General features: G+C 30.4%; 1 protein-coding gene across 1 annotated transcript; it reads right to left on the reverse strand.

The window, feature by feature from the left end:
- Positions 1-27: 27 nt before the first annotated feature.
- Positions 28-9,212, reverse strand: LOC121215065 (phosphate transporter PHO1). Its single transcript, XM_041089439.1, has 15 exons — positions 8,590-9,212; positions 6,916-7,005; positions 6,604-6,820; positions 5,758-6,112; positions 5,406-5,454; positions 4,213-4,284; positions 3,680-3,809; positions 3,457-3,577; positions 3,133-3,382; positions 1,904-2,008; positions 1,671-1,715; positions 1,182-1,331; positions 756-1,034; positions 443-579; positions 28-334 (listed from the first exon to the last, which is right to left on the reverse strand). The coding sequence occupies exons 1-15, from the start codon at positions 8,842-8,844 to the stop codon at positions 247-249; spliced, it is 2,343 nt and encodes a 780-aa protein (XP_040945373.1). The 5' UTR covers positions 8,845-9,212; the 3' UTR covers positions 28-246.
- Positions 9,213-12,671: the final 3,459 nt, after the last annotated feature.

The raw sequence follows: 12,671 nt of genomic DNA on the forward strand, positions 1-12,671 counted from the left end.
ACCTAACTCGCTTGTGGGAAACAAATCGAAGAAAAATTGTAGACTTCAATTGAATTATAATAATCTCAGTGGCAAAGAAATCACATAAACTTAAAAAAAAAATCATTTGCAGGATAATGAATAGAGAGAGTAAAGCGTATTGGCTAATACATCAGATTGATTCAGATATCAGCAAATCACCAGTTAGAATTGCAGTTGGCTTGTTTGGCTTCTATGTCATCCCTGATCATGAAATTTTCATGGATTTCAATCAGAATCCATCTCACGGAATGGCAATGGGACAGTCTTTACTGCTCGGAACTTGCCGACATTGTTTAGATGTTCATTCTCCAACCTGTTACAGTTAACAGTTTCTCATGTTGTGTCAGACCTTTTGATCTCAGAATCATCATGTTTCATATTGGTTTTCTGACTGGGAAAAAAAATGAGAAATTATAAATACCTGTAAAAATTCCAATGTCCTCGTCGAATGACCTCTAGGGAAGCCAAGAAGAAGTCCAGCAAATGTGTCTGAACTTGATTGATTCGAAACTGTGTGATGCTTTCTATCCAAGCAACTCTTAGTACTACATTCAGGGCCTACAATTACACAAATGTCTCATTAAAGATCCATCTATGGAAAAAAAAAAAAAACTAGTTTTTGTGTGTGTACGTATATAGTTGATGGAAGGATTGTTAGACTGCTCATTACTTAATGTGACATCTTCTTTTGAAATATAGAACTGTGAGACAAAGTTAAAAGTAATATAACTCACAATGGAAATGTAGTAAAAGCTCTTGTTCTTTAGCATCAGATCATCTCTAAGCCAAGGGTTTTTGGAATTAGGGTTAAGAAGTCCCCAGTCTTTAACAAAATCCCAATATAATTGGTAAACAGTGGCCACTATTGAAGTCACCAGAACTACACCAAACCACAGGCCGCTGCTCTGCGTCGCATACGTTAGCCGAGCACCGGCAGCCACCATTGCTGAAACATACTTCCCCATGTTAGCCAAATGGTTCGGATCCGATTCATCAAACCATCTTCTTGCACACTTGAAATCAAACCAAAAACAAAGGAACACAAAAACACATTAGTTAAAATGTATATGATATGAATTCTTAATTTATAAAATGTTATATAAATACATAATCATAATTCGAGAAAATTTACAAACATGGCATGAATATACGAATTTTACCTGCATGGCACGCCAATAATAAGGCGAAAACGAGATAACATAAGCGAACTGTCGGTAAAGGCTTCCGTTTTTGCAGGTATATTGGTGAGTTTTGAAGCTTCCAGCAAGAAAATAGCAAGCTGTTGATTCCAAGTGTCTTAGCAATGGAATCTGTAATAAAAAGAAAAAACATGGCTGATGATGAAATGCTTGAGTTTAGAAAAAGAAAATAGAAAAAATGTTAATAAAATGAAGAATATCGAGTTTAGCTTGAGTGTGCCTTTAAGTATCTTAATACTTAATTCAAGTAGCCCACAAGTTTTTTTTTTTTTAACTTTTAGTTAGCATTTGAATCCGAACAATTCGTTATTGATTAATCAAGTTTGATATTGACCATATAAATCGAAATTATCTTTTTGAGGTAAATAAGTTAAACCAAATGAATCCATTTATTCTGAATCAAATTCAAGCTCTTATAAAATGAAACTCAATTGAACTCAAGACAACTACCTGACTAGTAAGTTGGTCAGCCATGAAAAAATCTACCATCAAAACCTGCAAACAACAACAAAAAATGTTCAAACTTTATACTATCTAGAGCTGTTCCAAGGCTGGATAATACAACCGCCCAAATTAATTAAGTTTAGACAAAAAAATTCATATCCTAAATTGGACTTGAATTTTTTCGGAATCCAACTGTTACCCGATCCATTAACAGATAATAAGTATGGAAGTAAAGATACCTTATACAGTGGAGAGCAAATTATGTTGCGCATTATTCGAAGGAAGCAATAACGAGTTGGTCGGTAAAAGATGTCAAACGGGCAGATTAGCAAAGCTATAAAAATCTGAGATTGAAAAACCAAACACAAAATAGGAGACTTAAATATCAATAAGGGCAGAAGTCTGAAAATTATTTTAGGAATTAAATTATATAAAATAATTTCACCATTTCAATAGTCTGTATCTTTATAATTTTTAAAGAATTAAATCAAATTTTTATCATTTTTAGGAGAGTCAAAGTGCAATTTTACCATTACTAATTTAAAATTTTATAAATTATAAAATGGCCTAAATGAAAAATTTTCTATTTTAGTGGCCCAACCCCTGCCAACCTTCCGATTCCGCCACTGATATCAAGAGAAATAAAACAAATTCAAATAAATAATTTAGATATCTCAATTCATTGTTTACAAAAATAAAACAGATTCGGATGCTAAAACTTGATGGTAACCCATTGAACACGAGTATATTCAATTTTTTCATATCTATAAGGGTTATACTCATGTTTAATGGTGATCAATTGCTAGGCTGGGTTTGACCTAGGCCTCAATAAAATTGTAGGCACATTTTCTAGGCCTAGGCTTGATTTGGTCCGAAAAATGGGCCTAAAATTTTGTCTGATCTTGATTTGGATAAAAATACTAAAACTCGAGCCCACCTGCTCGTATTAAAATTTTTTTATATAAAAATAAATTTAAAAAATATAATACATCAAATACACTAAAAACACAGTAAAATAAATGTTTCTAAACAAATTAAAAATAAAATTTAAAAAATTATTTATACTTAAATAATACTAGATGCAACTTAACAAATAAATACCTCTAAAATAGTAATAAAATTAACAATAAAATAAGAGTTATATAATATCTAAATAATAACAACAAAATGATAACAATATAATAGCAAAATGACACCAAAACAATAATTTTTTTTACAAATTTGGGTCGGGCCTAGGTAAAAAAAGCTTACCCAAAGCTTGACCTATTTAGAAAATGGGCCTTATTTTTTGCTCAAACCTATTTTTTGAACTTATATTTTTATCCAATCTCTCTCACTTTTCGGGTGAGTCATCTGGTCTGGCCCATGATTAGTTCTACTATGTTCAAAATCTACCTCGGGCGCAAATCATTTGAAAAATGAAAATAAAAGAGTGGGAGCAAGAGAACAGGGAATTAATTGAACTAACCAGGAGCAGAACTCCAGGAATGGTGTCAACATGAGAAGGAGAAATGGCAGCAGCAGTGAGGAGGAGATGAATGAGCAAAGCCCCAACAATACAAGTCATCAAAGTGGTGCAAATTAAAAAGGCATCCCTATATTTAAGGGCTGTGTTTGGTGCAAACTCAAATATGAAATTATAGTTTATTCTTGTGTTCTTCCACATCATCATATTGCACCCATACAAGAACATATGCAAGCTTAACAATGCAAATACACTGCACCAAAAAAAAAAATTCAAATTTGCATTTAGTACACTATCAAACTTTATATTTTTCTCAGGTTTACAAACCTGAAAACAGGGTAGACAGTTTCCATGTAAGCAGTGCCAGTGGTAGATGAGAATATATCACACAAGTGTGCCAATATTATGTATATACCAAATAGTGATACAAAACAACCTGTAAACAATCCTGCAAAACCACCAAAATTGAAGGTTGAATCCGAATTTGAGCCTTCTACTCGTATTTGAATATATGTCGAATATGGATATTTCGGAAAACAGAGTTAATTACCAGAGAAAAAGGTGACCAAGTGAGAATCTTTGTGCTGCTGAGGTCTCAAGAACTTCATAGCCCTTTTCCTGTCATTGTTGGCGAAGTGCTGTGTGAATATGGATTCCACTTCATCCATTAATCTAACTACCTAAACAATTTTCATCATAAATAAACCTGTTAGATTAGAAACAATACATTTCTAGTAAAATTACACTAATAGCTCGTCATTCCATTTGTGGATTATGGACTACTAGCATAGTAAAGCGCATTTGTTGAATTCGGTACTTGAATTTATATATAAGATTAATATATTATTTGATAATTGAATTTAATTCTAGTGTTTAATTTGGTACTTAAATTTTTTTAGTCCCATTGAAGTACCTATTTCGTTTACTAGAGCGCATGTTTCAAATATTTGCTGGCACCAAATTATATATTGAAGAGAAACTTAACTGAACCAAGACAATAAAAAACTCTTATACTAAATTAAAAATTAAAACTAAAATCAAATACTGGATGATATATTAACCCTAAAATATATAGTAACTTACCTTGTCAGAGCTAATGAAATGGGATCTCTTCACTGCTTTCAAATAACTTGCTGATGCTTGTTGTTTGGATACCTGTTCAAACCATTATGTCCATTAGGTATGCATACGGGCATATAGAAGAATATGGTTCTTTAAACATATTTAAAAGGGCGAATCTAGAAAAGATTTTAGGAGGGACCAGAATTGAAGTATAAATTTTTTAGAGGTTAAAATGAAATTTTATTATATATTAATTTATGATATCATCATTTTTTTAATAATTAAATAGATTTTTTTCATTTTTTGAAGGCTAAAATGAAATATCATCATATATATAAATTTATAATTTAATAATTTATAAGAGGGTAAAAGTGCAATTATTTATTTTTTTGGGAGCCAATGCCCGTTGCCCCACTCTCTTTACATTCACCCTAAACATATCTATATTTAGACTTGTTAATTGGCTGAGCCTAACTAAAGTCTCTGACAAAATTTTGGACACATTTGGTAAGCCTGCACAAATAAAAATATTAAAATATAGGTTGAACCCGCTTGTATTAAATATTTTTATATAAAAAATATTTTAAAAATATAATATATAAAAAATATTAAAAACATTAAAATAAATGTTTTCTAATAAATTAAAAATAAATTTAAAAAAATTTTGAACTTAAATAACACCAATATAGGTCCTCTAAAATAGTATCAAAATTAATAATAAAATAAGAATTATACAATATCTAAAAAATAACAACATAACAGTGAAATGATAGCAAAACAATAAGAAAACAACAATTTTTTTTCTTTTTGTAAATTCGGACCGGGTCAGACTCGAGTCAAAAGCCTTACTCGAGGCTCAATCTGTTTTCTAAACAGGCCTTATTGTTTTGTCGAAGCCAATTATTCGGAATTATATTTTTACCCAAACTTATTTTTCGGAACTATATTTTTACCCAAATCCTTCCACTTTCTGGACAGGCTTCCCGCCCTACTCATGTACAAGTCTACTTATATTGGGTAGATCCACAAACCTTAGCTGTATAATTACGAATTTAAACCCTCTTAAATGTTAACAAATTCAATTTAATGTTTCTTAGTCTCTTTATTAAATAAAAAATAGATTTTTGTCTCCTTTTTGAAATTAAAATTTTAATATAAAATTATTTTAATTTATTTTTTAATAGAATGCATTATGATATCTAAAATAGAATTACCTTGTCAAACTTCTTGAGTATCTTTGTAAAAGCCACCATATTTAATGAGCTGCCAAAATAATAATTCAATCATATTAATAATCTCATCAAACAATAACATAAAATTTTTAAAAAAAATTGTAAATCTAGGGACCCCACTGCATAAAATTTAGACTATAGTTTTGAAAATCTCATCTGGGCCATATATTTACAATTATGGTCTAAACTTTTTATCTTGCATTAATATCTTGATATAAGAGAATAAGAACTGAATCTGCAACTTATGCATACTGCAGGGACCATGAATAGAATTTCACCTAAATTAAATAATCAATTCTGAATTTTTTGTTTTTTCTAAGAAAAACGAAAGGACCTGTAAGTTTTGAGGAGGCCAAGGCCTCTGTAGAGTTCAACAAAAGCGGTCCTAATCATCTTTTCAGCACATTGGATCTTCTTTCTGTTGATGGAATGCCCCGCCGTCGAATCTTGTTTCGTGGAGTTGCTGATTAGATCCTCCCACAGCATTGATGTCACAGCTGAGATGGCGCTTGTCGGCGTCGTGGCCGGGATGTCGATCCTCATCGCAGCCTTCCGCTTCTCAACTTTCTTCCTCTTGGCCCCGCCGCCTGCCGCCGGTGAGTTCATGAATTTCACTCCATTCCTTTCAAATGCGGCGATTATCTCATCTGAGATTTCTGTGGAACCATCATTTAATCCTAAGGGACTCTCTGCATTTATTTACTTCTAATTAGAAAATCAACATTATCATTAGCCACAATTTTGCAAGTTTACGTAAGCAGCAGCTTAGCTCCAGTTATTTTCCCCAAAATTTTAAATTTAATTTTATTCTAAAAATTATGGTAAATTCCATAAAAAAAGTCCCTCAACGTTACCACCATATTTGGATTAGTCCTTTACTTAAAACATCCTTATACTCTCAAATAAAGACTTAACCTTTAATTTGCATATAGGGGTATAGTTTAAGGGCATTTTAAGTGTTTTAGCTTAAAATTTTTGATTTAACCATGCAATTACAATTTTTATATGTATATAATTCATTATTTAATTTTAAATTATGTTTAAGATATAAAATCATCTTAGGTCATGGACCGACCATTAGTCCATAAACTAATAAAAAATGTTACACATTCCCCTAAGTTTCACAAAATTAAATACGTTAGCACTTAACAATATTGAAAAAAACAATGCAAACGCTCACCCGAGAAGCCGGAGTTGCGACGAGAAGATGACGATGAACGCGGAAGGTTATTCAGCTTCCGTCGTCGGTTGCCGTCGAGTATCTGCTTCAAGTCCATTAGGGTTTGAAGTTGATCATTCAAAGCCTCTCCTCTCTCAAGAAACTCACTCTCTTTAGTCTTGTAAAATTGATTCACCTTATTCAACTCTTCATCCAACCTCTCAAAAAATACCCTCACCTCCAAAAAAGAAAATAAAAACGAAGAAATGGATTTAGTATGTATATTCAATCTCAAACAACTTCAAATAATAATAATAATAATTTTATGTATACCTCATCTTCTTCAGAAAATAATTGCAGAAGCTCAGTTTGATAGAATTCTACTTCATGATCAGAAGCATCCTCCATGCTTGTACTCCTTACCTATAACATAAAAAAATGTAAAATATATTAAAATTCGATTTTAAATTATTTATTCCACAACCTTCCCCTTATATTTGGTGTCTTCGTGTAGTTCTTTCTTTTTGGTTTTTTTTTTCCAAAAAAAACTTTCGATATTCGAAATTACATTAAAGCTTTTATTAACTTTAGAGTCGAGCCTAGTCAAATCCTTAAATAGAGGGGGTAAAGTTCATTTAACACTATTTTCTTCGTTCAAAAGATTTGAAGTCGTAACCTTACTTAAAATAAATCGAATTTCTTACTATTTAATCTAAATATTCTTAAAAATTTAGTAATAAATGGTTATATGTTACTGTTGATATTTGCCGCAATTGAACATATCAACCTTAATTGTAATTATTACAATAAACTTAGCGTGAAACAAAAAACACATTTGTAACAGTTTGTATTCCTAATAAAGAAAAAGAAATATTTTGCTAGAAAAGAAAAAGGTGACAAACCCACTTAAAATGCAAGAAAATTCAAGCCATGATGAAAAATTAACTTTAAAGTTAATTAAATAGTGTATTAAAGATGTTTTCGGCACAAAAAGGGTTACCAAATCTTTGCTTTTTATTTATCAACTTTTAATCATGAGAGGCTTTCGAAATTTTAAAAATTATCATGTTCATATTGGTCTCAATGCTATAGGTTTAATATAATAAACACGACAATAAAAGTTTCTTTAAAAAAATACAATAAAAATTTTATTTAATATTTTGATAAATTTATGAGTTAAAATTATTATATATCAAAAAGTCTATTTTAATTCATAAAAATATTTTAATTTTTAAATGTATAAAGTTGTTGTTAATGGAATGTCATAACTTAATAGTAAGTGATATTGCTGTTAATGGAATGATGTGACTCCATGAAGATTGATATGGACTAAATTACAAATCATTTAAACAAAAAAAACAATATCATAAACAATTTTATGGTAAAAACAAAATTAATTTCTATATTTCTATTCATTCTTTAAAAGTATTGTTTAGCTTTTCAATGATCAAAGTTAAGCAATGCCATTCTTAACAGTAAAGTTAAACATGCAACGATTTAAATGTCACTTTTCAATCTTATAGTGATTAAAATGTTCCTTTTAATTTTAGAGTCACTAAACTAAATTTTATGGTATGATACATGGGGGATTTGTAAGAAACTTTAACCATATTTATGATCAATTAAAGGTGAGAAATAGCTTTCGGAAGAAAAAGCAGACCTTGTGATATTTGTAGAAAAAATGAAAACATGGTAGGTAGACGGTAGACCTAATATTATTAAACATGAAGCATGAAATACGATACAAGTTTGGACATAACAAACAAAAAAACACGACATGAATTGAAAGAAAGAACATGGAAGAAGCAGTTTAGAAACAAGCAGTATTATCGGCCATTGGAAAGCATATACAGCTGAAACCCTATTTCTCTTTCATTGAAAAATTTTCACAACTTTATGTCAAAATCATTGAAGAAATGGAAGAAATGAAAGGAACCCACTTTCGCAAACACCCTAAAAAGAAAGAGAAAAAAAGTCTGATTGATGTTTTTGAGTCATAGCTTGTACCTTTCCGGTCTCATCATCATCGGTATTGGTGTTGTTGTTGGAGCTGTAGAACAACTTGGTTGAAAGTAGTTTCATGGCAATGAAACGAATAGGGTCGACAATAGAACGACCAAAACCATGGTTAAGTTGAATTGGTCTCTTGTTTCTAGCGAGCTTGATCTTCTTTATATGTTTCTTGAGCTGCCAATAGTTAACAAAGGCATCTTTCCATTCCGGTATTAGTTGAGCTTCAAGCTCCTTTGAGAACTTCACCATGGTTTTCTTTCTCTTTTCTTCTTTTCTCTTATTGCACTTTTCTTCTTCTTCTTCGCTTTTTTTAAGAGCAAAATGGGGAATGAGAGATTGAGAGCATTGAGAGGGATTAGTGATGCAAATGTGTATATATATATATATAAGTTGACAGCATGTTTAGTTGGCATGAATAGCCAGGTCAGATTCAGTGGAAAACAGTAATTTAGTAGTTTAGTTCATTGAATAGGTTATTCGGTGGAATTCATTCCTTCTCTATTCATCAAATTCACCGAATCAACATTCGGTAGAAAAAGTTAAGAATAGCTATTCAACATCAATACCGAATAAAAAAATTTGTTTTAGTCAATTTTATCCAGTATTTTCTTTTAAACCCACTCTCTTAGTTATTTTCAAAAACTTCAAAAATAAATTGCTGAACCCATTTCTATTTCCATCTTGTTTTTACTTTAATCTTACTCCTCATTCTCTTCTACTCTCCATCAATTTCTAGAACATAACAGGAAAAGAATGAAAATTCATTTCTCAAAACTTTCAACTCTTGATCAATTTCCAGAAGATAAAAAAAATTAAAACAAAAACTCATTTATTAATAATAGATCTGTAAAATTCTCTTCTACTCTCCTTTAATTTCTGGAATATAACAAGAAAAAATAAAATTTCATTTATCAATAGTTTCAACTCTCAATCAATTTTCAGAAGATAACAAAAAAACTAAAACTAAAACCCATTTCTTAATAATAGATCTATAAAATGTGATTCGGAGAGGGAAGCTTTCTTACCCATTTTTCTTACAGATAACAGATAAATAAAGGAAGAAAACAAGAAGATGAAAAAAGAAGAAGTTTGGTAAGATCACAACATACTTTAAATAAAGGGTGAATATATAGAAGAGGTCCCTCTATTATATGAACATGATCAAATTAGTCCCTCAGATATCTAAATATAGAGATAACGAAAAAGAAAGAAACGAGGAGAATTTGCTTATTGGTAAGGGAAATTTGAACATTTTTTTTCTTAAGTAGTGTTTACACTAAATAAAGGGAGAAAATATATAAGAGTAGAGGGCAAAAGAATTTGGTGGCTAGGGTGATTTGAAAAATATAAATTTCAATTTAATTTGGATTGAATTATTATTAATTTTTTATAATTAATTATTAAATTATTATTTTTATATTAATATGTTAATATATTATTTATAATTAAATTTAAATAAAAATATTTTTATGAGATAAATAATAATTTAAATAAAACCAATTTAAATTGCAGAAATTTTTATTTGACAGATACTTTTTTTATGAAAAATTGGGTTAATTATGATATTGTGAGAAAAAAATGTGTTAGTATTTTTTTAAAAGAATTTACCAAAATAAATATATAATATAATATACATAGATATAAAATTATATAATTATAAATATATATTCGAATAATTATAAAAATATAGATGAACAAAAAAATAATAATATAATCAGATAAAATTTATAAATAACAATTATACCTAATAAAATTAAAATCCACATGATAATTATTTAAATGAGTCTCGAATTTAGGTAATTTCTTTTTAACACATTTTTTTTTCTTTAATTGGGCTAAAAAGTAGGGAAAATATCGGCACATGAAAGTTGAAACACGTCTAAGATATAGATTTAGTGGAGCACATTGGTGGTTCAAGAATTAATTTAAAAATAATGAATGGACTGTTTGGAGATTGGGTCAAATTTCAGAATTCTTAAAAGACATAGGGGTCAACATGAAAAAGTTAAAACCATTGGCCAATCTATATGCCACTATGTTTTGTCGTGGGATTTAAAATTAGTTATGGGTTTACTTTTGATAAACATATTTAACTTTTGGTAAACATTTTTAATAGGGTTTTTTAATTTACATATAAAAAGATGTATTAGTATTTGATATATTGATAGTGTACTTTCTTTTATTTCATAAAGAGTTTTGAAAAATTATCATGTATTTATTTTATAAAATTTTACTATATTTTTATAAGACACTTGTCAATTCCTAATTAGACCTGCTCACGGGTCAGGTCACTCAGCCCGGCCTAAAGGCCCACCCGAAATGTAAGAGGGTTTGGGAAAAATATATAGGCCCAGAAAATGGGCTTGGACAAAAAAATAGGCCCGTTTAAAAAATAGGCCGGGCCTCGGGTAAGGCATTTTTGGCCCTAGCCCAGCCCGAATTCACTAAAAGACCAAAAAAATCTACTTTTTTTAAATATTATTTTCTTATTGTTTTCTCCCTATTTTGCTAACATTTTACTATTATGTTGCTACTATTTATTGTTTTCGTTTGGATATTGTATAAAACTTATTTTATTGTTAATTTTGTTATTATTTTAAAGACATTTGTTAATTTTGTTATTATTTTAGAGACATTTGCTTGTTTGCATCTATCTTAGTGTTATTTAAGTATACATATTTTTTAAAATTTATTTTCAATTTGTTGGAAAATATTTATTTTGATATTTTTAGTATTTTTGATGTATTATATATTTTTTAAAATTATATAAAAATTAATATGGGCAGGCCGAGACAGGCTCGGGTTTTAATATTTTTATTTGGGTCGGGCTTGGGCAAAATTTTAGGCCCATTTTTTGGGTCGGGCCTAGTAAACAGGCCTGAATTTTTAGTTGAGCCCAGCCCAGCCATGCACACCTCTATTCCTAATCCTGTTTATGGAATTATGCACCAAATATTTTCTCTAAAAATATAGATACCTTTAGATATAATTTAAGAAATTAAAAAAATGATTTTAATCCCACCAGCGAACATTCCCATATCTTAGATTTAACTTATAAATAAGTAACAATTTTTTCGCTATTTACATTAAAATCGCACACTGATTAGAGAATACTCCCTAGCTCGCTTTTTTACTATTTTTATTAAAATTTAATTCTAATCCTACATTATTTTCATTAAAATGTAATTATAATCCCTTAAAAAATAATTTTAATCCAACATTGTGTTAGAGTTATTGTTAAAGTCAATTAGTAGGTAGTTGCTAAAGCAGTTAAGCTGTTAAAGATCCTAGCACTACAGTAATCTCCCTCTCTTCTCTATAAATGCATGTACTGCCTACTCATAAAAGAGAAGGAAGTTTTATGAATACAGAAGACTTAAGTTCTACAGTTTCTCTGTAATTCAACATGGTATCAGAAGTTCAGGTTACATTCAGCCTGCAGGTCTAAGCTTCTAAGCGGTTTATGGCCCCACCGATCAGTACATCCGTGGTTCCTCCTTCTCCTCCTGCAATGGTGTCGAATCTTGCCGATAGCATAGTAGATAGTCAATTTTTCTCCACCAAGAAAGTGAGTATTCTTCTTGATGATTCTAATTACCTCTTATGGCGTCAACAGATTCTGTTAGCTGTTAAAACCTATCAACTTCAACGTTTTCTTGATTCACACACGGTTCTGCCGCCTCGAATGATTCCTGGTGAAGATGGAGATCTTCAAGAAAATGTTGAATTCTCCAGGTTCGAACAACAAGACAGTGCGATTGCTTCTTAGCTTCTGTCTTCAGTCAGCCAGGCTGTGCTTCCCCATCTAATTGGCCTGGATACCAATGCTCAAATCTGGAATGTTGTTGTCTCTCTGTATGGTAGCAAAACCACTTCACGTCTGATGTTTAATCGGCGTGCTCTTCATTCTCAACGAAAAGGCGACCTGTCAATGAGAGAGTTTCTGATGAAAGTTAAGTCCTATTGTTACAGTTTGGCAAGCTGTAGTGAAGTTATTAGTGATCATGAACACGTTACTGCAATTCTCAATGGCTTGCCACTTGATTATGAGTCCATCATTTCAATCATTGTCACCA

Source organism: Gossypium hirsutum, chromosome A02 (genome assembly GCF_007990345.1).
Source record: "Gossypium hirsutum isolate 1008001.06 chromosome A02, Gossypium_hirsutum_v2.1, whole genome shotgun sequence".
Taxonomy (NCBI): domain Eukaryota; kingdom Viridiplantae; phylum Streptophyta; class Magnoliopsida; order Malvales; family Malvaceae; genus Gossypium; species Gossypium hirsutum.